The sequence below is a fragment of the Dermacentor andersoni genome, chromosome 9 (assembly GCF_023375885.2).
Source record: "Dermacentor andersoni chromosome 9, qqDerAnde1_hic_scaffold, whole genome shotgun sequence".
Taxonomy (NCBI): domain Eukaryota; kingdom Metazoa; phylum Arthropoda; class Arachnida; order Ixodida; family Ixodidae; genus Dermacentor; species Dermacentor andersoni.
Window position 1 is genome coordinate 59,275,903 of NC_092822.1, and position 24,555 is coordinate 59,300,457.

Sequence of the window (24,555 nt, forward strand, 5' to 3'; positions counted from 1 at the left end):
TCAATCTTTCGTGTCCAAATCGAACTGTACCAGACGTTCAGCGTGGAAAAATAAGTGACGCGTTCTTTTCGTTGTAAGCTCTGGCGTGCAGAAATGACGACCAAATTTCGATCTCTGGACGCACAAATATAGCCACATCCTCACTCTAGCTGACAACCTAACACCCATTTAACGTTTATTTTTATTTTGTTTATAACCTAGGGTATGGGCTTGGTTACCCAGCAGGCACGATCTCGCGCGCCGGCTCGAGACGAATGGCCCCTTACGGCGAGATCGCACGCATATGATCCAGGAGCTGTCACTTATCAGTCAGACATAGGGCATAGCGCCACGCCGCGCGTAGCGTCGCGCACCGATAAGCGTTCAGTCGAGCGGATATGTGTCAACGAGCGTCAGTGTGCTGCCTTACATCGTCGGACATTACGGTCAATCACGGTAACCATCACGATGCGATGCGGCAGCGTGTACTACTGGCATTGGACGGTCACCTGGTCCACGTTCGAAGCCAATGAATATTGCCGCTACTCTTGATAGTCTCGCTTCCGCTTTTCCCTTCTGTGTAGCTGCACTTATGGCGAGGAAAAGAGGCCCCAAACGAGTGAGAGCAATCGAAACCTCTTCCAAGCAGTTCGTTTCACCTTGCGCAGGCTATGAAAAGCCGCCGCCAGGGGGCGACAGACCGCGCCTCAAGATGGCGGCGTCCGCGAGAGTGGTCGACCCAGCGTCATGGTCAAGAATGCTAAGTATATTCCCTGGAAAGTTCTCGTTTGCCTTTTGCTATGGCTCCGCTGCGTTTCCCCAAAAGGGCGTCACGCAGACGAAGGTGAATTATGCTTTTAATTTGATCCTTTTAAAAGTTTTTGTAACAGCGCACTGCGCACATGCCGTCGAGCTTCGCTGGTCGCACAGTGCGACTTTTCCGTCTTTAAACAGTAACCGTACGCTGTTTCCTCATCGCGGATAGCAGTGTCACGCTTCCGTGTGGAACCGGAAACAGCTGTGAATACCGAACGTTAACGCGCACGATTGCCAGCATGCTGTTGATTCTTGCAATATAACGGGTGTGGTTAGCAGACGACATTTACTCACATATGAGTTCGATTTGAGGTGTTATTTCACCTTGAAGTCAATTTTCCCGTTTAATTTGTTTGGTAAAGCACCGTTATTTCCTTCGTGCCATGTCGTCGGGATGCAACAAGATTGAAAAAAAAAAAAGAGATAGATACAGCCAGTTGTGCGATCAGCTTCGTTCGTTGAACTTTGATGACCCTTAGCGACGCCTGTCCTGACCTTTCCATTGAGCCATGCGTACCTTTTATCTTGCGTCGTCATTTATTTAAATGCGCTCGCGTTCGACGCGGAACCCTCTAATAGCGACTCGAGTACGGTTGCGATATTCAGAAAGCCTACAACATGCTGTGACGCCTCTGGACCTCGCAGAGCAACATGCTGGACGTAATCTTCGCCGTGGACGACCCGCTGTCGTGGCACAGGGAAAACTTGAAGCAGAATTGGAGGCACTACTCCTTCCTGAGGTACGGCGGGCCGTACCTCGTGAACAAAGTGCAGATGGACTTCGGCGCCTATGTTTACTACAACACGTTCGTGCCGTACGATGATGGGGTAAGTCATGGCGGCTCTCGCCCGAAGCACGAGCTGTACTGTCACCGCATATTGCCAACACTGTTTTAGCAAATATAATCACAACGAGCGTAGCTGATGAATGCATAGATTCGTTGTGTGACCGTCTCCCTGCATGCGGCTACCTCTCTTAATTGTTGTACTTTCAGTCTGTGAAAGGAGAGCTTCGTCGGATGAGCATATTTATAGTAACACTGCTTTCAAGTGCAACTCTGATAGTGGCAACTTCGAACCTTGCATACACGTGAAGTAAAAACATGCTTGCCTGCGCTGCAGATAGAGTTAGAACACGCAAAAAACAAAACTAAACCTGGAGGTTCTCTTTGTGCCTTGTGAATGAGTTTTGCAGTGCTCTGTGTACTTGACAAACATATTTGACAGTGCGTACTTGGAATTGCGTTGATGCAACCTGCCTCGACACAATCTGCTTTGTGCTGTGTTGATACTGCGATTGCCAACCCTCTTTTGTGAAATGTCGGGGCCATCTAGGAGAACGCTATTTACTATTTCCGCCATGCAATGCAGCAGTCGGTAATCCTTCTCGGCTTTCACCTGTTAAAGCAATCGTGGCAAGCTTGTAGGGCTGGCAGTTGTCCAATTTTCTTATTATCAGCGTCCAAATAAAACCTTAGTGGGCGGCACATGCACCTGTGGTCAGCAGACATAACGCACATTGCTTCCTAAATGTTCAGTGTGCCACGGGCGCTGCCTAATCTCAGATGTCATGCTGACTATATAGTGTATGCCGATGAGCCACACTGGTTCTCAGCCCTCTAAATTCAACATAATTTCCAGAGACTGCTTATGAGACCCTTTTTTTTTCTTCGGTATCAGGAACATCTCTTCCTGCAAGCTTTTCATGATGCACGCACTTTTATTTAAGACCTAAAATTTTGCTTGGAGGCGGCTATATATCTACGTTATCTGAAACTGTGCTTTTCTTGCACTTCAAAATTTTATTGCACGTGACCTTTAACACTCTGGCCAAACCGCTTGCCGTCCTCTAAGGGCAGTTGCAGCCGGCTGAATGAGACTGTCACACAATCATTGCCCATCTCCTTTAGTTTTCCTCATGTTGTGTTATAAAGGGTAGCACAAGAGATGGTGCACTCCATTGATGACCTTAAATAATGTGTACAGCCCTCTAAGTCAAAAGTTGCTGAAAGCACTCTGAGCGTGGTTATTTATATTCGGTAATGATTCGTAGTGACCTTTGCACTGATGTTGCATAGCCATGCACTTGTCGCCACATTTGAAATCTGTGTCCATTAAACGGGGCCTTGCAATGATAATGATGAATATGGTAAAGAAATTTGCGTAGTCACATGTGAGCAAAATATTATTCCAGTGTGTGAATCTGGGAGCCTCCATCTTTGCTCAAGAAACTGCCTGACCTTCCCTCTAATTACTTTATGCAAGAGTAAGCTGGTACCTACTGGGCAGGTTTCTTTAAAGCTAAGCAGTGCCTGTGGCAAAAGCAGAGAGATTCGACACTAAGAGGCCAGTGGCACTATCTGGTGGCAGATAATGGTACCATAGTGCAGATACATTGCCTCCATGATTGGAAGTGCCTCACTTGATCTTGAGGTAGTGCTGGTACTAATTCTGTGGAGCATAAGCAGCATTGTTTCGCGCAGGCAAGCACGCAGATTTCAGTGCCCTAGGTACTATGACAAGGAGTAAAAAACTGCGTGTTATTGGCAGCACAACGTAATACCATTGCCAACATCTCAATTAAAACTTTGAGCACTCAAAAAGGTTTTGTTGGAAAATATCAATAAGGAGACCCCCCTTTAATACCAAGCACATTTTGCAGTTTTTGTGAAAGGTGTGGCAGGTTTACTTTAAAGGAAAAGCCACTTGTATGTTCGTTCTGGTCACTACACATACTGTTTAAACATCAGCATTTAGCTGGAAACAATGCTAATAGGTATCTTTCCTTCTCTGACTGAAGTCAGTTTAACAGGCTGTTACCTAGAAAATTGACATCGGAAATAGTAGCCTGAAGTAAACCAATGTTTTGTATGCTTCACGCTCGTCTCCGTTTTTGTATTTTTAAGAGAGAAACAAAGAGGGAAAGGCAGGTAGGTGTCTTATTTTCAAAGATTGTGAATGGTCTGTCATGTGTTCCCCCGCTATACATGTCCTATAATTTGAGCATGCAGCATATACCTTGACGCTAGCACTTGTCATTAGGTTGTTGTGTTATGTGCAGTTGTGACGCTCTACACCAATGTTGTACACATTGTACATGAGTTGCTTGGTTCATATTGAGGCCTACGCTGATAAGTGTATGCTGATTGTTGCTTACTTGCAGTTGATGAAGTACGGAGTCATCAGCACAGACCGTCTTATCACGGATCTCCTGGACTGGGAGACACTATACTTAAGCGGACGGTTACATAAACCGGTGAGTGGTGTCGTTTTAAACGAGGTGCCATGGTGGGGCTTCTGTGAAGAGGAGGTCTTCATTCCTGGCTTAGGTGTCAAGGATGATATAATCTCACAGACACTTGTTTGCAAAGTCATTGCCATGGCTAGCTAATCATATTCTCTGCATATTGTATTGCTATGGTCGCCAATGGTCACCTATATCCGCATCTCTTGGGACCTGTCTTGGAACAGTTGTCATAGGTTTATACTTGAGCTTCTGTGTGAGTTCATACTGCCAGCTACATATATAACAAACATGACTGTGTTCTTGGATAGTTCCTTACATAAGCTACAAAAAAAAAAAACATGTGCTAGAATCTGCTTGCAACATGGTGTATCAGTCAGCATGAATAATTATGGGCGGTGCATAAATTTGTGTACCTTTCATTCTTGTGACCACATATGCCCTTCTGGCTTCTCAAATTAACATTTTCAAACCTAAATTGTCACTACAAGTTAGTCATATTTGTTTCTCTTGGTATATGACTGCTACAATGTAGAACTTTTTCAAACATTCCAATACAAAAAACATTTCATACAGTGTCACCGCCAAGTGATCATCATGATTTAATTATGCACATCCCCTGAAGTGTCATTGTTTGTTTATTCACTGAAATGTATGTGGTAAAATTGATTAATACTCATGTATGCAATGTACCCAGCTGCAATAAACACTCACTGTGATACAGGCATATAACAGACTTGAACCTGAAGAAAAATATAAAGACGGCCAGAGTGTGCTTCCCCAACAAATTCATCCCATATCATAGAAAGCCATTGTAGAAATATCAACAGGCGATGAATGATTCCCACAATAGTTGGGGGATTGCACTGTGGCATTTCTTTCTACAAACCTTAGCAGTACTAGCTCTTGTGGCGGTCTAATTAAGACGATTGCATTGCCAATTAAAGTTTCAACTGTACCAGGCTTCAAGCTGGATTATGTATCGGTCTGAAGAGACCATTCGCTCAAAGTTAAAGAATACAGATGCCGGACTGACCTCTTTAAAATGTCCTTTTTTTTTTTCCCCAAAAATAATTTCAGACTGGAACAAATTGCCTGAAGAGCTAGTGTCCATAACATCAAATGATTCATTTTTTTGGCTTGCTGTGACGTGTTTATGTGTAACGATTTTGTGTTATTCCATTCCTATCACAATGTTATTTTGTTTTCCTGCCACCAGCGCGTGGTGGTGTTTTGCATACCTTTTCATTTTCACCCCCCACCCCACCGCCCACACCCACTGTGATGCCAGACAATGGTGCTGTGGGTATTATGATAAGTATAGAGGTCATGAATCATAGTGAACCACAGCTCTTGTCAAGAAAGATGCTTAAGTAATTTACCCGTTTACTCCCATTACTTCCTGAAGAGATTTATTGGTGGGATAGTTGGTTGGCAGTGCGGTGGGACCATTGTTGTAATGACAGTGCACTTGTAGACATTTGTAATTATAAGTTCACTTATGCAGCTTCTTCATGAAAAAGAACTGCAAGCATTTATTTGATAATAGTATTGCCTATGGCAAACCATGCAATAAAATATTAAAAAAAAAAAAACAAGACAGTATGTAATTGTGTTTGTCTTTCTTTTTTGGTGTGTCTGTGCATGAGACTGCAAGTGTGCTGCCTTTACAACAACATGCTACTACACTTGCTGAATATGGCACAGCAACAAGAAAAACGAGCATAATGTCAATATAAACAACATGGCGTTGTAACTGTCGTTCATCTTTTACTTTCTATAGCTGTGTTGAATAATAGGCAATGTTTATGCAAACATTCTTTATCAGTGTGCATTTGTTGCAGTAAGTGTTTTGCATGTAAACATTCCTTGTAATCCTGTGTGTGCTGCCTCCTGTTTGCAAAAATCCAAAGAGCTGCGGTTCCCCGACCACATCACACGACTGAGACTAGTGAATATTTTCTAAAAGCCACAAGATATCTTTCTTTTTTTTTTGCAAATACAGTCGAACCCACTTATAACGGTCTATTGGTTGTAACAACCACACTTCACTGCATTCACAATTTTCCGACTCCGCCTAATGAAACTGCGCCCAGATATAACGAATGTTTTCAACAGTGCCATACTATTACAACAAACAATTCAAAATCATGCGAAGTTCTGAAGCATGGAATTGTGACCGAACTGGATGCTCGGCAGCGTGCATTTTGGAAGCCATGAAGAAAGTCACTCGCTTTCAACTATATGCTAGGGAAACCATGCTTTCAAGGCATGTCTTGAGCATGCTTTAAGGCATGCTGAAGACATTTTGTCCATACTGGAAAAATAAGGTGTGATGTTTAGGTGATGTTGACTTCTAGTATCAGATGGTTTAGCAGAAGTTAGATAATTATTTAAAGAGATTCGGCAAGAGGAGCAAATAATGCAATGCAGAAACTTGAGTGATTGCATGCATCGGCAATCTGAGAGCGGTTGCAAGCCTACCAATCCAGGATTAATCACTTAAGACCAATTATGTGATTAGGCAGAATGGAATAAATAATCTGACATCTCCAAGCGACGGCAAACAACATTGCCTCGGTTCTGTCCAACTGCGTGGCATTTGCATATTTTTTAATCTTGGTGCATGACTGTTGGGACATCCTGTGTCCACAGCACAAATTTTATTATATTCTTTAAAGAGAAGGAGCTAGCAAACTAACAATTATTTTTAATGGTATGGATAGCCTATGACTAGAGAATGACTATGTTGCCGTATGTTCACCTTGCTTCAAACTGCTTTGCGTGCTTTTTGACCCCGAAAAAAACCTGCAGACTTCCGTGACCCCTCTGGCAGAGTCTTTCATCAACGGCATGTGAAATGCACATTATTTATATGTGTCTTAGTATTGCTTCTCTTTCCAGTAGGCCATACTAGCAACTCACAAAAAGAACTGTTCTAATAATTTACAACATTTATTAGGTATGGAAACATGACTACTTGCATGTAGAAGTCATAAATATGTATAGTTCACTCGGTAATCGAAATGAAAATAAGCCGAATTCACTCGAAACCAGAATGAATAGCAGTCATGGTCAGCAGTGCTTATACTCGGAGTCACAGTAAAAGAGACCCGCCATCTCGGTTCAGGCCTGTGAAAGTGGATGTCCAGCGAACCTGTTGAAAACCATCACTACAACTGCTGAGGGGGGGTATGCAATGCTTTATTGCATTAGAGTAATGGTAATTTAGAGTAATGGGAGAAATGGTAATTTTGACAGCACACCATCGCTGGTCGAATTGCCGTTTCGTTTTTACTTTGCCACTCCTTGTATTACCACTGCTCCTCAGGAGTCTCAACTATGCATTGCCTGCCCATAGCGGTGCTGCAACAACATTAGAATCAGTTGGTAGTCTGGTTCTCTTATATACGAAAGGCCAGTGACGACACCCCCCCACGTCGCAATCATTGTCGCATGCCATCATCGCGGATGATTGCGCAACAGCAATCTTTACTGGAAAACGTATGCAGGGAGCACTGCATGCTTTGTGTTGTTATCAGGAGGAGCACTTTATCATCAATTGTGTGGTTTGGATGCTTGTTTTGAGTTTGTTCCTTATTGAAACGAATGTTGTTCTGCATGTTGTGTATGTTATTCGAAAGGTTATATGCATATTTCGCTCCGCTTTTCTGAGTGCTTGAAGCCTGCCTCACCTTCGCCGCGGGTAGGCCCGGTATTGCACAACCTCTGGGATCACCTCACATTTTTTAACGCTGACGTAGACACGAAAAATGCCGATGAATGAACAGCTAACAGCTTTGCTGTAAAAAAAAGAGGCTGCAGTTTCACTGGAAAGGCAAAGCAGTATTAGTAACAGTTGCACCTTAAGAAACTTTGCATGACCTTGAAGAATTCTTCACTGAAGTGACGGCCTTATATGAGTATTTATAAGGCCTCATAGGAGGAGACAGTTCATTTTCACAGCCTGAGTCCCCTCGCACCACCAGGAGACTGGCGTCTCTTGGTGGTGTAATCTTCCTTCGTGTGATTGCCTTACACTTTGCTATCATTAAAGGTAATATGTATATATATATATATATATGTATATATATATTGTAGAGAAGGAATAGAAGGATATAGTGGGTTGTCTTCTCCAGCACTTTCTAGTGGGTCATCCTCTCGACCATTGCCCCACTCACTGAGTGGTCAACGTCACGCGATAAAGAGCAACGGCTGAGTGACTGCTGCTGCCGTAACTCTTCATAGCTTTGGCACAATGTAATGATTTCGGCTGCAGAATGAAGATTCTTAGTGAGCAACATGTTGAAGGCGTCATCTTCGATACCTTTCAGTACATGACTGATCCGATCAGACTCCACCATGGTCGAGTTCGCTTTCTTGCACACAGTCAGGATATCTTCAATGTAACTGGTGAATGATTCACCCGGCTGCTGAGAGTGCGCCCGCAAACTCTGCTCGGTGTGCAGCTTGCGAACAGCGGGGTGACCAAATATATCGACAAGGGCGGTCTATATATCGGCAAGACCAGGTCGGAAAGTCTGCTTTGTGGTTGTTATACCACAGTCTGGCGACACCTGCGAGGTAGAACAGCACATTGTTCAGTTTGGCTGGTTCGTCCCACTTGTTATGCGTGCTTACCCTCTTGTATGTGGTGAGCCAGTTCTCCACATCGGTGTCGGCCACGCCAGTGAAGATGGCAGGATCGCGGTGACGAGGTGCACCAGGACACGCGGTAGGTGCAGGGGGAGGCGTTTGCTGGGAGACGTCCTAAGGCATGGTAGAAGGCATGGTACGGGGTCGAAGTTCCAGGGTGGGAGGTTTGCGGGCACAGCACTCTCCACCAAATGTTAAGGTGTTTATTTGATCGAACTAGGAGCAGCGCAACAGTGACAGTGTAGGCAGAGCATGGACTCCGAGCGCGAGCGGCATTCACGAGCAAAATTGCTGAGGAGGACAACCCACTATATCGTTCCAGTCTTTCTCTACAATATATATATATATATATATATAGACACACACACACATATATATGACCGAGAAGAAAGGAAACCAAGGGCCCGATGTTTGTTAGTCATATCATAAGAAGCCAACAAAGACACCAAGGACAGCATCGCACACACAAGTGAAGACGTGAGTTCGTGCCCCAACTGCGGCTAGTTGTTTTTTCACCCACTTTCATTTCCATTAATTTATCATTTTCTTTAATTCAATTAATAAGTCAATGCAATTTCCCCTATGCTATCCTTGTATCTTTGTTTGTTGGCTTCATATGATATGACTAATAAAAGTCGGAATCCATAAGGTCGTACTGCACTTAGCACAAGTTTCGTACTGGTCACAAAATTAGCTGTCCCATGCTGAAACAGCTGAAGTTTAATATTTCGTCATTAAATGTAAAACAGAGTTCGTGAACAGGAGAAGGAAGGCAGACACAGTGCTGACTTTGATGATATGTATCAACTGGCTCAATGTCAAACTCTCCTTCATACTGTGGTTGCCTTGGTCAACATCAACCCTCTACCCCCAGCATCTACCCTCCAACATCTACCCTGACAGAGGGTGCGCCCCTCTGTCAAGCCAGTCATAGGCTTTTTGGGTGCACCCCTAACATCTCTGATGTTTAAATAAAGGTATTTGTATTTGTATTAAAGCAACAAAGTCAGTCCCCAAATTTTTTGTTTTGGTGCTCTTTAAATTGATGCACTTTTAATTTTTATACAGTTATGTACTGTTAGTATTCTGTATGTGCCAACTGCTGCTAATATTTGACACAGGTGGTCATGGCCACGCATTCTACCAACCATATTGTCACATGGCTGTGACCGTGTGTAGGCAGGCAGAGATGGAGTAAACTGTAAACAGTTTCTTGGGTGAACCCATGCACTGCAAACTAAGATAGAGCTCAGCGATGGCAATAGCAGGAAGTGCCAGGAGCAGTCATGGAATTGAATGACGGCCACGTGACTCTTGCTGCTTTTATACATGCATCATTGAATCTTCCAGGTGCGCTCACGACGACAAGGTAAATTCGAGTGCCACAATCACCTATTTGCAGTCTTCCTACAAACTGATACATGATGGGCCTGTCTCTTGGGAAGGTACTACTGCTCTCAAAAGTTGGGACTTATATCATACTGCAAGTGCAATCATCCTTGCACAACAGCCACGTAGCAAAAGCGAATGGAACAGTCAGTGTACACTTGTAGTTGTGAAAACGAAGTGCTTGTTTTGGTGTCTGTGTGCTTATCCAGTACGGTCCTTTTAACGTCTTAAAGATCTTATCTAGTGAACCAATCTGACTGTCGTCTCGGAATGGGTCGCTTCGCAGGTTCGAATCCTGCAAGAGCCAACAGCCGAGATTAAGCGCGCCATGAGCCTCAACTACATGACGGCCATACACACAGCGCTGCTCATGCTGCCGGACATCTTCACCGAGGAAGAGCTCTACCTCAAGATTGCGGGGCTCTCCTACGTAGGTATGCTTGCCTTTTGCTAGATATGTGTGGTAGTGTACCCTCAGAAATGAGACTTTGTAGCATGTGCAAGTGATTGGTAAACCTTTGATTGTCGGGTTTTCTAAAGCGAAGCTTTCTCAGCAAACCCTCCTAAAGTTTGGTGACCATGGCTGTTGCTGCTGCTGCTGCTTTCTTGCTATTTGAATAGCTCAAAACAGGACAGCACATATTTAATGAGTCACCTTATGCGTATAGCTATCTGCACTAGCCCCACAGAGGTGCTGGTGGCTGGCTCTGTTCTCTATGGAATTGCACAGTGAAGCAATAAACACAACCTAAATATCTTCACTGCAACAGATAAAGTGTGCAGTACACCTTCCGATGCATAATTCTTGTATTAAGGGTAGATGTGCGTCTTTGACTGAAAATTTTTTAAATCTTTATTCTTCGAAGTATATATGGTGCTGGGAACTTGTACATATTATGTAATGTTATGTGCCTATTTCAAATATGAGGTCCATTTTTGTTTATCTCATTTGATTCTAACTTTATGCAAATATCCTTTAATTATTTTCTCCAAAGATTTTCAAAATATCTCATGCTTAGATTTCACTAAATAGGGTATTAATGGCTTCTGTATGACTCAAGAAATGCTGCAAGACCAACCTTATTGCTCTGCATTACCTAGAACACGAGTTGCAAGGTTTTGAAGCAGATACTTGGGAGAGTGTTTTTCAGGTGCTTTGAAGTCTCGCAGCTTGTGTTTTAGGTAGGGCAGAACAATAAGGTTGATCTTACGGCATTCCTTGAATGATACAGAAGCTATTGATACCCTGTTTAGCAAAATCTAGGGAACAAATATTTTGCATTTCCTAGGTATACTTGATTGTGGTGCAACATACATTTTGTGAAAAGAGGACAGAAAAAAGAAGACAGTGAAGCACTTCACTGACACTTCACTGTCTTCTTTTTTCTTTCCCCATTTCACAACATGTATTTTGAGCTACTATCAAGTATACCCAGGAAATCTAAGCACCAACTTGCCCAAGAAGAAGTCCTTTCGAAATATTTTGCAAATCTTTGCAGAAAATTATTTAAAGGAAGCTCAGATAAAGTTAGAACCAGAGGAGACAAACAAAAATGGACTGCATATTCAAAATAATAAGCACATATCATCACATATATGTCCAACTTTTCAGCACCATATCTCGAAGAATAAACTTTTTCTTTTTCTGAAACCCACTTCCCCCCTTAAAGTGGATAGCTTTCTGTGGCCTCAATCACATTTATACGTTTGCCAGCTAGCTCTTTGAAGCGGATGTACATTCACATGAGAGCTTTGTAACCTCCGCGAACGTTTAGATGCTGTGGTTGGCGTTGGCACAGTGGGATCTTTCTCCACTGCTTAGCTGACGGTTTGTGAGGCGAGCTTGTTGCTGAAGTTTGAAGCATGTCTGTTGTCAAGATGTGCTGTTTCGTCTTACCGGCTCACCACAGCTTTGCTTAGACTTGCACTTAGATTCCGCAGTGGGGTGGGCTTTCGTGATCTCTTGTTTTTTTTCCTCGGCTGCTTCTCACCCCCTGCCAGGTTTTTTTTAGTGCATTGATTCAGCGTGCATTTCATTCTTCATAGATGCTGTTGCCTTGTTATTACTCAGCAACTATGAACAGTTTATAAATTTCTTCATATGTCAAATTGTGGATGTACTACCTGCCTCCTTGGCTTGCCGTGGCTGCCCCCTTGAGACAACGAAAGAGCACCAGACCCTACCTAATGTCCAAAACTTAATCTACAAGTTCTATATGTTTAACTGACCTCTCTATGGGCGGCACAATGGGTCCAAAATATTCTCCTTTGTGCAAGTTGCTTCAAGATGGGTTTAAAAAAAAAAAAAAATGAGTACCTTTACTCTGGAGTAGCAGGGAGTGTGTAGGGGTGGGTCTTCAAGTTATCTCGGGTGTGGAAGTGTAAGGGTTAAACTGTACGCAGTGCCACCAAAGCTTGCAGCTGCTTTTGAAACTGACACTTCACTTGAGTGCTCTCTGTTTTTTTTTTTTTTTTAATTCTTTCGGGACACGTTCTTATTGCCAGAGAGAAAGCCAGGCAATGCTTTCTGAGCCACCACCAAACTCACACTTCTAGAAAACTTTGTCAGTTGCTACCATATGAAGCCAACAACAGTGAAGGCAGGGAAAGCAAAGGGAAAATGAAATGTTTTGATTGAAATGTAGAATCGAGGCAAATGGAAATGAAAGTGGAAGGTTCAGATACCACGTTACACCTGCAGTCGAAAGGATGTTCCACACCTGCCGCCTCGGCAGTAGGTGGTGCTGGCTAACGCTCTCAGGGCGAGGTTTAGCACACATACGCAAATACCCGAGAAAGTACACAGAGGGGGGAGGGGACAGCTTCACAGCAGCCCACTTGGTAGAGTGTCACACGTCCTGTGGAGGTTGTGGGTTCAGCTCCTCCCATCGGCAAGTTGTCTTTTCTTTCACTTTCACTTCCCTTCTTCCTAATATTTCTGCTTTTCGATCAAAAATACACTTAATTTTTCCTGTGCTTTGCTTAGTTTCATTGTCTGTTGGCTTTGTGTGAGAACCACGGGTGGTCGAAATTAATACAGGGCCCCCCGCTATGTGGCGTCCCTCATAACCCGTAGTAGAAGAAAGTGTACATTTGCCAGTTTAAACTAAGGCATTTTCGGCGATACCTTGGATGGCTGTTGCTGTGCATTTCGTTTAGTGGTATGAAGGCACCCGTACGGGCCTCGAAACGTAAAATATATGTTTCATTTTGATCTGGCAAGTGTAAGCTTTCTTCTACTATGACCTCCCCTCACTAGATGATTTTTCCTAAGACTGTAGACTGCCTTCGTTAACCCACTATGCAGTTTTAGGCTTTTAGCGGCAGAATTTTATTTTCTTACTAAAAAAGAAAGAAAGAGAACGAGCCTTTTCAGTTTTGCTGATTCTTTGTCAGTTGCTGCCCACACCATGTAGGACCCCCTTTTCACTGCCTTTTTACGCCAGCGAGGGAAAAGTCTAGTGCGCACAACCGCGTGGCAGACAGAGTCATGCCCAACATGATGTCTAAGATCACACATGTGCTTTAAGTCTTGGAGATTGAGGTACACACAGCCACATTTTATTGTCTGTGGTGTGAAGGCTTGTGGTGGAATTTGACCAGCGGGCACTGCAGGCATCAAGAATTGGTCATGTTTCCACAAAACTCCAAGGTAGAGTTTGAGAACAGAACAAGTAATCTGCTAGTAATGTCACATTTAAGTGTGTATTGTGAGAATTCTCAGCTTTCGTGGAAGCATTCAAGCATTCTCCTTGTTTACTGAGCGTTAACCATCAGGGCAAGAGATTAAATGAGCATGAAATATAACATGTATCTTACAAGCCAGGGCATCCCACATGTTTCGGCAAACAGAACAAACAGTTTTCATGCCACACTTGCCTGAAACAAACCTGAAACATTCGACCCATTGAAGTGATATTGCTAGAGGAACAGACGTGCAAGTTAATAGCCCTGATACATGCAGTAAACCTAAGAACATGGTTTTGAGAGACAGTATGACTAAAACTCAGTAGCTAGAAATGACATGCTTCTCGGCGTGAGATTGCAGGATCAAATTCTAGGCCACACAAATGGTACCGTACTGAAAGGCCAACTACAAGGTTTAGATCCACTGAAAAAGCAAAGTTTCATATAGTATATAAATATAGAGCAGCCTCCATGCAAAACTTCTATGGTTGAGATACAATTTGATGTATCGCAATAACCTCACAAAAATATTTTCTTGAACTAAAGAAAAAATAGAAAGAAGAAACCAGACTGCCTTACCACTCACCAGAAATGACACAGAACTTGGAATTCTGGGAACCAGTCCAGGCATTTGCACATTACCTCCAAGACTGGACAGTGCCCAGAACATGTTGAAAATCTCTGAGGCCATGGTTTGTTTGGGATCTGCATCATATCTGCTAACCACCAGCTGCTTGCATCATCTGAGGGGCTACTTGAAGACTGTGCGGAAAATTTGACAGTTAGCAGCCCATATGTGGCTTACGAATTACCATTCCCTCTCATAGACAAATATAGTTGCTTTGTGATATCGAGACCCACAACTGACTCAATAGGCTTAACCTTTCAATATGAACAGTACTGTCGAACTGGCCTGGCTTCCATTCTCTTGCAGGATGTTTCTAACACAATAAGGGCATGATTTGTGCAGATGATGCCTGTCCACTCTTTATGTTGTTATTTGGAGTTAGTCCTTGCATGCGACCTGTAGGCACGAGTTCCTGAGAGCATAGAGCTTCCTACAAAAGTTATTAGGGGGAATTCCGACGCTAGTGTCTATGGCAGCTGCAAGCATGGTGGGTTAGCCGACATGGAAATGGTGGTTATTATGTGAATTTGTCTAAACTTCAACCTTATGGCTTCAAACAGCTTGTGACTTTGCAGGCTGATTATTGTCAACGAAATATTGCTTTACGAACACATAAGTTACGATAATTCTGTATGTGTACACTGTGTTGTTGCATTCCGCGTTTAGAAAGAATTCCTTTGTCATTTAGACCATTAAATACAGATAGAGCACAGTAAATAAAGCCGGAAGAATGTCTGAAGCCACCAGCATAGGAGTTCAGACAAATCCATATGCGAACCATCGTTTCCGTGGTGACTGAATGATTGCAGCGCCCCCCCCCCCCCCCCCCTGATAATTTTAGTAGGAAACTCTATGCCTGACTGTGCTTCCTGCTGTGCAGGTGACTTTCGGATGATTGTCGGCGAGGACAAGAACAAGGTGCCCAACATTGTGGGTGCTCAGTTGAACGAATTCCGCAAGCTCTACAACCCATACTTGAAGCTCATCAAGATGGTCTCCTGGAATGAAGCCACACAGACCTTCGAGGTAGACCGCCCTGGTTCTCCCGCTGTTTTTCTTCCTGCTAGTGCCACTCATGCTTTTGACCCCCTTTGAGATGAGGAACGGAACCGTCAAGCAGACAAAGAAAGTATCAACAGATTTTCGCAATTCCTCCAGTTTTTAACTCCTTTACTGCGACACCAGCAGATTCTCACTGTAAACACTGCCATCGTCTCAAGAACTTCAGTTTCTTTTTTCAATGGTGTTATCCCCATTTGCTGAAGTATTGCCTGTTGTGGCCTTTGAAATATGTGCACAGATGCCACCACTCAAAGGGTGTGTAGTGGGTACACACCCCTGCAAAAGTTGCCCAGCGCTAAAGCTATGTGATAGCGCAGTACTTTATTGCATACAGATATGTCCCAACTGCAAATTGCCATAGGGTCATCAATTCTCATCCCTGTGGTGGCAGAAAATTTAAACATATTTTTTCCCACCTTGTGGCAAGGGCAAAGCTGAGGTCGAGGAAGTGGCCTGATGATATCAGCTCTAACAGCTGTTGGTCATAACGGAAAACGGATGGACAGACGCAGCAATATGAGTTTCAAGCTTCTAACTGCCGTGGCAGTAAAATCTTTCTACCGGTGCTTTAAACCCACCATGTTTCAAGAATGGAACCACATTTCTTCTGCTGTCATGGACATTACTGATCACAAGCTTTCTTGTGAAATGTTAGCTAACATCCTTTAGTCAAATCCTATCAACACATCTCACTCTGTTAGTCTAACTCACGCACTTGTAACTTACTCCCCTCTCTAGTGTAATATGACCCCGAGAGTAACATAAATAATAACGGATTTGCTGATAAGTTGAACAGTCTGGGCAACCTTTGATAAGTTCCTACAGATTCAGGCAACTCTTTCTTATTTCCTAAGTCCATCTCTTAGTTTTATCGATGTCTGCTGCATTTTAGCAGTGTCAGCCCTATTTAAATAATATGAGTTGACCTTAGTGTGCCATTACGCTTGTTCATTTCGCAGCAAGAGCCAGGCCCAGATGCCAAGCTGCACCACCTGAACCTGCTGCCCAAATCCCTGCAGTCCCACCTGCTCAAAGTCTGGAACAAGGACGGCAGGCACCGTGACCTGGAGGACGTTCTCCAGGCCATCGGACATGACCCGCATTGCAGCGTGTTCATTGAGGAGGGTATGTGTAGCGGCATACCAGGATGACGTTAAGTGAAGCTCAGCGAAGTCATCAAGCACACTGTGTGCTTTCAAATACATTCCACAACTTGTCAAATGGGGATGCTGCTCCTAGAACTATGCAAGCATTCAAAGATTTGCCTAGTGATCCTAACTATATATAGCTAAATATGCATTTTACAAAAATGATCCTGAGGCACTCGAAATGGTGTGCAGTTGACCTTATCTGTCTGTAATGCCAACATTGTTTTTTGAATGCTTGGTTCAGTTGCATCAAACACCCAGGTATAGTAGATGCTTAATAGTATATGTAGGTGTGTGATGCAATTTATTGCAGTTGAGGACTTTTGTTGCTATGTTGCTTAGAGTATTATGTATGAATGCCCAGCTTAAGTTTGTTAATGAAGCTTGAGGTGTTAGTACAATTGGGATGACTATAATCCCTATGCAGTGAAAGCCCTCAATAATCCCATTCAGCCATTGTATGGACATCTGTGTTCTCCCAATGAAAATCAGTGCTGAATCTTACGCTGCAAACAAGCTCTAAAATTATTTTTGTACTTTTTTGGATGACATAAACTCCATTCATTTACGAAACAAAGCAACAAAGGCTGCTCAAAACAGGTTTGTGTTAAAGCAGGAATGCCGACAGGTTAATGCCAATGATGAGGCTAATGTTAATGGGTGGTCATGACTCATTGCAACAACCTTTCATTGCTGGTCGCCACATTATATTGCCTCATTATAGTGAAGTTGTCTGGGCTGGAGAAACTCCGCTATATCATTACTTTCACTATAACTGCAGTTTATCATGACTGTAGTAGGAGATGTAGCAACTGCAGTTGCTGTTCACTGTATCAAGATCACTGCTATGTGTGGATTCGTTATAAGAAGGTTAATGCTATAGTACGAATTCTGTCCTTTAGAATCTACACCAGTGTGGAAAATAATAAGAGTGTCATCTAAAGACAGCTTAAATATTGTGAATCTTGTTCACTGCATAACAAGGAGATATGCACGGCTGGTAAACGTGACATACTGAAATGTGTGTGCAACAAATGGCAGGCAAACATGATTGCATCTCTCCCTGTTTTTCCCTGGCAGCCGTGGCAAGCATCGTGTGGCGGTCAAGTTGGGGCCAAACTGCCAAAGGCATTATCACAGCTGGTAAGCGTTTGCTGATTCTCCTTTCATTGCGCTGCTAGCAAACCAATTGGCCAGCTTACCGATCAGTTCACGTGGTGCAAGAAATTGACTCGACCAGCTGAAACGCTGTGCCTCATTTGTCTCTGATTCTAAGTGGAAACATTCAGTGCTAGATTGACGCACGTGCATCATCATTCACACAACACCTGCTTCAGGCAACTAGAGCCAGCTTTCTTGAAGACCTTGCAGTTCAGATAACGGTGCCTCTTTTAACCCTTTCCGTGCCAAGGACGGCTTTCACTCGTTTAGGTGTTTTCATTAAAATATGCCACTGACGAGTCTCACTCTTCAAGGCATTTCCTTTTGTCTACTGAGTGCCACAGACAAGTAGCAGTCATTCCATCATTTGGGTGTGAATACTGCACCATTAAATGGCACCAGTTTCTCAGAAAACTATTTTTTAGGGCACAATTGGTGAGAATGAAGCTGAGGTGTGGCTCCCCTGGATTGACGGTGCGGTATAAGGGGGCTGCATCGACAACGGCTGCCTTTTCATAGCTGTAATCGAGGTCTTCTTGGATGTTTCTTCACTTGAAGTAATCAATTAGGCCTGGAAATCTCTAGCGAGTTGTGTTCGTGGTTTCAGCTCAGTATTAACGATTGTGAGGAAGATTTAGGATTTCTGGTGACCGCTCTCATAATGGATGCAGCTACACAAAAATGCTTTGCTGCCAGCACTTTTGCGATTTCCTTAGCACGCTGTGTCGGCAATAACATGTCGCATGGAGCATAACAAAAGTGGGCTTGACTTCTGTTCCCAAGTATTGTGCTTCGTATCGACTGTTCCTTGCCTAAACATGAAAGAAAGATCATTGGCAGTAGAAGATGACAGAACATAATGAGTAAACTGCTGATATTGCAACAATGAAAGCTGTTCACAATGAATCAGTCATAAAAACAATTCAAGAAGCTTTGGTGGTTTTCTGAGGAAAAGAACAGTTGGCACGGAAAGAGTTCATGTGCAAGCTTTGCCTCTTAGCAGGCACTAGGCGACAGGTAGGGATTTGTCTCACTTCATTTGGGGCCGCTTACTACGTGTCCGATGGTGGGCTTTGAACCGGGTTCCACAGGGCAACAGCCCAATGCTGTACTCATTAGTAACAGATTGGTAACAGATGCATGCATGGCATGTGTATCACATTGCATAGTGACGATTTGCCCCACTTTGTGCAAGGGCAAGCTAGCTGTGCCATTCTCCTCTGTGGCAGCTAGGGCCTTGAGAGGCCGTGTTACATTATACACTATACTTCCGCTAATTCGACTCCGGTTAATTAGATTTTTTTGGGTATTCGATCCTGACTGATGGCCCCATCTGGTGACCATGCATATGGGCCCAAATTTTAGTCATTTCAATCTTAAAATTGGCCTTTACTGGATAATTTGAACTTGACCAGTCAGCACCCACCCGCCTGACCCCTATGGTGCCTTTTCTTTTTCCTTGAAAATTGGGCCGAAAATCGCCTGCGCTCTGCAATCGAATGCAATACCAAAATGGTGTCTGTGATGTTCGTATGCTTTGCCGCAAAAACATGCCGTATTCCAACGAAACTGACCCTAAAAGGCAGTGCAGCAAGGATTATTTTTAGGAAACCGGCGGCCAATGTGCAACACATATTAGACCCTTGCCCATTCTTCATGCTAAATAATTGAGTGTGCATTAGATTTCTACTTCGTTAGGAGCTTTAAATAATTTCTACGATAATTTTCTACTGTGGGCACATAGAAAGTGGCCGTGAGTTTTATTTGGGGGCATCTGAGAAACGTGCAAATACTGGCAAATGAATCAGCGGTGTGTTCTGGCCTTTCTTTTTCTTCATCTTGTTTAATTCGACCCGCAGGATAATTTGATCAGTTTTGTCAGTCCTGTCAGGGTCAAACTAACAGAAGTCGACTGTACGGTCTTTGGGACCGGCTCATGTCGTAACGGAACAGGTTGTAACATTTCATCATTGGATCACAATAAAGCAGTTGTCGTGCTGCCATCATCATCATCATCATCATCATCATCATCATCATGCCATCCCCTTCCATTGTTGTTGTGACGCAAAATTTCTCATCTTACACAAACGTGCTGGTCCCTCTGGTAACACCTTTGGAGAAGCCCAAACAATGCTAGGCAGACAGCTAACTGTGAAATGCCTAGCAAAACATTGATTCCGAGTTTGTAAAAGCTGCATAATACTGATGTCTACATAGCATCAGTATACGTTCAATAAGTTTAGTAAGAAAAACTGTTTCCTTTGTGACAAATTTTGGTGAGGGATATCGGAAACGGGTGTCAGTCACACCATTCCAAGGTCACGCTTTGAGTGCCGAGCAGGTTTATTTCTGCATGTTGCTTGTCCTACATTTGTAGAAGTGAAGCAAAGGTCTACGCCTTGAAGTAATTAATTAGAACAATAATTAGTGATGCTTAGACCATTAGTTATTTAATAAGGTTCATAATGCGATGGGATGGTCGACCAACGCAACACAGTCAGTGTCATGTCACGGAGCGTAGCAACAAAAGTAGCGATGATGGATGCGCAGAGCATACATCCTCTTGTCCGAGCATGGTGTGCTGGGCCGAGAAGAGCTGATAATCAGCAAGGTCTGTGACAGGTTTACTGGAATAGCCTAGCAGATGACGCTTGGAACTGGGATGCACTGTGTGCATGTGCCCTCGCTGCTGTCACAGCTGCACTCGATGACACGGCGCTGACCAACACGCCGTCGAGGCTCTCGCGAGGTTATTTAAGATATTGGATCGCTGCACTGACGCCTGCTGCCGGTAGTAATGTGTTGTCTGCCTCTAACAATGTGTTGCTAATAAAAAAGATGCTATCTGAACTGGGCTGTCTTAAACAAACTTCTCCTGAAGCACATGGTTTGACAGGGTATCTAGCAACCTGGAAAACAGGCAAGGCCTGGAATTGTCAGGGAAAGTTCAAGCACCTCAAAAACCATGGAATCATTGGGGAGAGAGTGAAAACTGAGCTATGTTGGGAAAAATGACCGAGCGAAGTGCACAGTTTAGAATATCCGGGACGTTGGTTTCCTCTAAATGCTCTATTTTAGTTAGAAAGCTCTCCTAAGTGACTTCGTGGATGTAGATTTGTCTCTGATGACAATTTCAAAAGAGCAGCTGAGCACTGTGTCAAAGGAACGCAACAAAAGTAAAGCCCTTATTGCCTGTAATGAGAAATCTTGTACAACAATGTGAAGTGAGCATTGATGCGGCTCGAAGAAAGGTTCTGTATTTCGAGCCAGAGCTCTCACTCCTTTGTGAATGTTAGAACTTGCTGAACGAACACCGGTTGTAGTTGAGGTGCCACTGGAAGAAATGTCTTATCAATCTAGGTTGGTACGTTACACTTCTAGGTTACCAAGCGGATGAGCCTTACGGTTGATGGAGGCTTGGTATGCCAGAAGGGGCGCAAGATGAATGAGAGGTGATGACATTGCCCTTAAATTTCCTGATCAGTCAGTCACCAAGTCACGGTTTTGACATAGTTGACTTGAAGATATTTAATAGTTTGTTAACCCTTTCATTGTGGATGGCAAGGTACGAGAATTTTCATGCTGGAAATATCCCCTTCAGTCGCAAGGTGTACACATTTGTGTATGTCATTTGTTTTTACCAATTCTGCGCAGTAGTGGCAAGAACAGAAACCCACAGTCATTAAGGTATGGGTCAGCTGAACTGTCTGCTTACCCAAGATGACTTCAGTTCACTTCAGACTGCAGAGTAGTGCTACACGTGACCGCTGTACTAAAGGCACTACGTACCATCTTTGATGGGATGCTTGACACTTTGTGCTTTATCTACAATAGTGATGGAATAGCTTATGCTTCTGTGTAATGCCTGCTGCCAATAATAAACTTGTGCATGTAGTTCTGAGGCAGTGATTGAAATTTCTTTTTATTAGAAAGCAACATGACTGAATGTGCATTAAATTGAAGTTCTCTCTCAAAATCATTTACTTGGTAAATATACAAGGACTTACATGTAAATACACAAATGGTTGCCATACACCCTTGGCTTTCTTTCAATGGAATCTTCGACACCTCTAAATAAAATTGCACAATTTTACCACATTTTTGACAGTGCATCATAATTTATGACTGAAGGGGATGTGGAAGGTGAGTTCAGTTCGACCAGCGAAGCTTCAACTGTCGATTCTGTCGTGAAAGTAGTTTGGGCTCATGCTTTTGCATCATGCTCATGCATCTGTGCTTTTCCGTAGAACCACCAGATGGCATTAGAAGCTTGTGAAAGTTAACGTCGCTGGAACCTGGGAAGTACCACAACTGTCAAGAGTGCGTGCAAGCAACACTGTGCTGCTGTTGCCAGATTTGTTGCTCAGCTCTGTAGCTTTGCTTAGCGCACTTTTATATTTATTGCAAATTGTCCCTTTTCTATATCCTTTAATTAAAAGATGGGATTCTGCATCTATGATTAAGTTGTGATCATTATTCTATGATTAACCCTCCCTGGACTCCCCAATAAGTTCTGTGTTCGTTGCAAACTATAATAGTGGTGCACTAAATTGCCCTGCAACGTGCTTAGTTATGCACCATTGTTTATGCCTTAGGCATTTATAAAGCATTGGTTGACATGCATCTCGCGCTCCACAAAAGAATTGACCGGGTTACTCTGAGCATTGCGGAAAGCGTTAGCACCCATCCTTACATTCCCAGACTTGACGAAGTGAAAAATGACATAATAATTGTTGAAATTGGCTCTCTGAAATTCACGCCTGAAACCGTACTACGCTTAGCCAGGTGAAACATTGCATGCACTCGGAATTCTGAAGCATTCAATTCTAAGTCACTCAAACCGATACGCCAAGCCCATGTCACATACCCACGTCGCACAAGCACCTAAGCTGACTAGAAATCAAGCACTGCTACTCATCGTTTACTGCGGCTCTGCTTTCTTTTTACTGATGCTTGAAATATTCCATACAGGTCAGTTTCAACAAGGACTGAAATAGCCGGCGTGGCTGTAGCACAGGGAAGGTGTGCCTAATCTGATTCATGGGGGCAACCATTTCCTTGTTTTAAGTAACAGTGAACAGAACTCCAATGTGAGACTTGCATTGTGAAAAATGCGTCAAAGCCGCGAGTTTGCATTGAGTGACGCAAGCTTTTCAGTTCAGCCGAAGACAACGTGTCAGGCAATGCTTCTTTCAAACACTTTCCTCTCAAAATCTGATGTCACTGGTGTGAGTGAATTTGTCCCACTTTATCCTTTGTAACCTTATGGCATGGCACTTTCTGTCGTTCTTTATGTAGGGTTTTCCGTTTAGTACTGCAAAAAACATTTTCCCAAAATGCCAGCGGTTGCCACACCCAAAAGCCCAGGCCTAGGCACTTCTGTTCACTGTTTTAAATTGTAAGAAAGTTTGAATGACCTAAACAATAATAACGAAAATAAACAAATAACATACAAAGCAATTGCTGACATACGTGGTGATTGGTTCATGTGAACATCCGCTTTGTCGTGGCATGGACCATTTATGGCGGGAATCAATCACGTTTATGGTGACAGGCCAACCGGCAGTGTGACAGTGAAGAGAAAAGGGTCGTGGTACTTTCCAAGTTCCAGTGATGGTAGTTAAAAGGAAACAATATCAGATTTTTGTAGATGGCAGAGTAGCTTCAATAGCGCTGCTTTTTAATGCGTTAGCATTCTTTGGATACTTCACGCACTTTCTGAGGAATATCTGTGTTTGTCTCTAATTGTTTTCATGCCTACCTGGCTCACTGGGTAGTCCATTGTCAAATGGGTAGAGCATCGGGCTGCTGTGCTGAGGGAACAGGGTTCGAAACCAACCATCACTGAGCATGTGGCAATGGTTACATGTGCTGCTCTTCAATGAACATCTTTCACGGTGACATAGCTCACTGTAAGATGCGGGACTGAGTAGGTGCTGCTGTTCAATGAAACTCTTTGACGCCGACTTGGAGCGCTGGGTAATGTACCGCTCAGTCTGTGCTGGTCTTCCATAAACCTCTTGGGTAAACCTCGTGCCAGTAAGTGTGTGCCACTCTTCAACGAATGTCTTCGACGCCAACTTTGCTAACTAGCTACGTGCCACTGTTGGAATGCGCCGCTCTACAATGCCGAAAAAGATCCTTTAAATTTCTCCGACGCTTGTGGAATCGAACCGACGTCGCAAGCGTTCTTCAAGGACAGCAACCCGACACTTCAGCTGGCTGCACCACAAGTGCACCGGGTTTGTGCCGCTTTTCAGTGAACGTCCTTTGCGCCAATTCTTGAGCGAGCTGCACCGTGAATGCGCTGTTGATGTGCCGCTCTTCAACGGGCCTCTCGCTAACATGCGTCGCTGAGTGCGTGCCGCTGGGTGCGCGGCAAGCGAGGGAACAATTCTCAGCTTTCGTAGGCACTGGTGCGGCCATGCTTCTCGTCTTGGAGGCCGCACACAAACTTCTTGGCAGCGCCACTAGATGGCGCAGTGTCCAGAAAGAAGCGCGAGAGAGAAGCCCGGTTGCCGCATTACGCGTTTCTCGGCGTTCTTACACGCACCGGCGCGCCATGCATTTCAAAGGCCGCGCGCAGGCTCCGTGGTGGCCCTGCTCGATCGCACCGAGTGTTCTTTGGGAATTGTGAGAGGGGAGGCTCGATGTAGTACACTCCTCATACATCACTCGTTTCGACTGGAATACGTTTTGTCACTATATTGATTCAGTGCTAAACGCATTATCACCAACAGTCATCGTCAGATATGTTCTGCCGATTAAAAAAAAAAAAAAAAATT

The 24,555-nt window shown here is 43.7% G+C and overlaps 1 protein-coding gene across 2 annotated transcripts in view; it reads left to right on the forward strand.

Moving 5' to 3' along the window:
- The first annotated feature begins 317 nt into the window (after window positions 1–317).
- The window catches only part of LOC126528075 (phosphatidate cytidylyltransferase, mitochondrial), a 29,808-nt gene continuing 5,570 nt past the window's right edge, over window positions 318–24,555 (forward strand). The window contains exons 1-8 of one of the 2 annotated variants that reach the window (XM_050175939.3): window positions 318–435; window positions 648–823; window positions 1,441–1,623; window positions 3,959–4,051; window positions 10,371–10,518; window positions 15,280–15,425; window positions 16,421–16,586; window positions 17,690–17,752. In XM_050175939.3, coding sequence (XP_050031896.1) covers window positions 378–435; window positions 648–823; window positions 1,441–1,623; window positions 3,959–4,051; window positions 10,371–10,518; window positions 15,280–15,425; window positions 16,421–16,586; window positions 17,690–17,752 — 1,033 coding nt within the window. In that variant the 5' untranslated portion in view covers window positions 318–377. Of the gene's footprint in view, window positions 824–1,440; window positions 1,624–3,958; window positions 4,052–10,370; window positions 10,519–15,279; window positions 15,426–16,420; window positions 16,587–17,689; window positions 17,753–22,017; window positions 22,223–24,555 lie in introns of those variants that run through there. The other variant, XM_055069110.2, reaches the window with a different exon arrangement.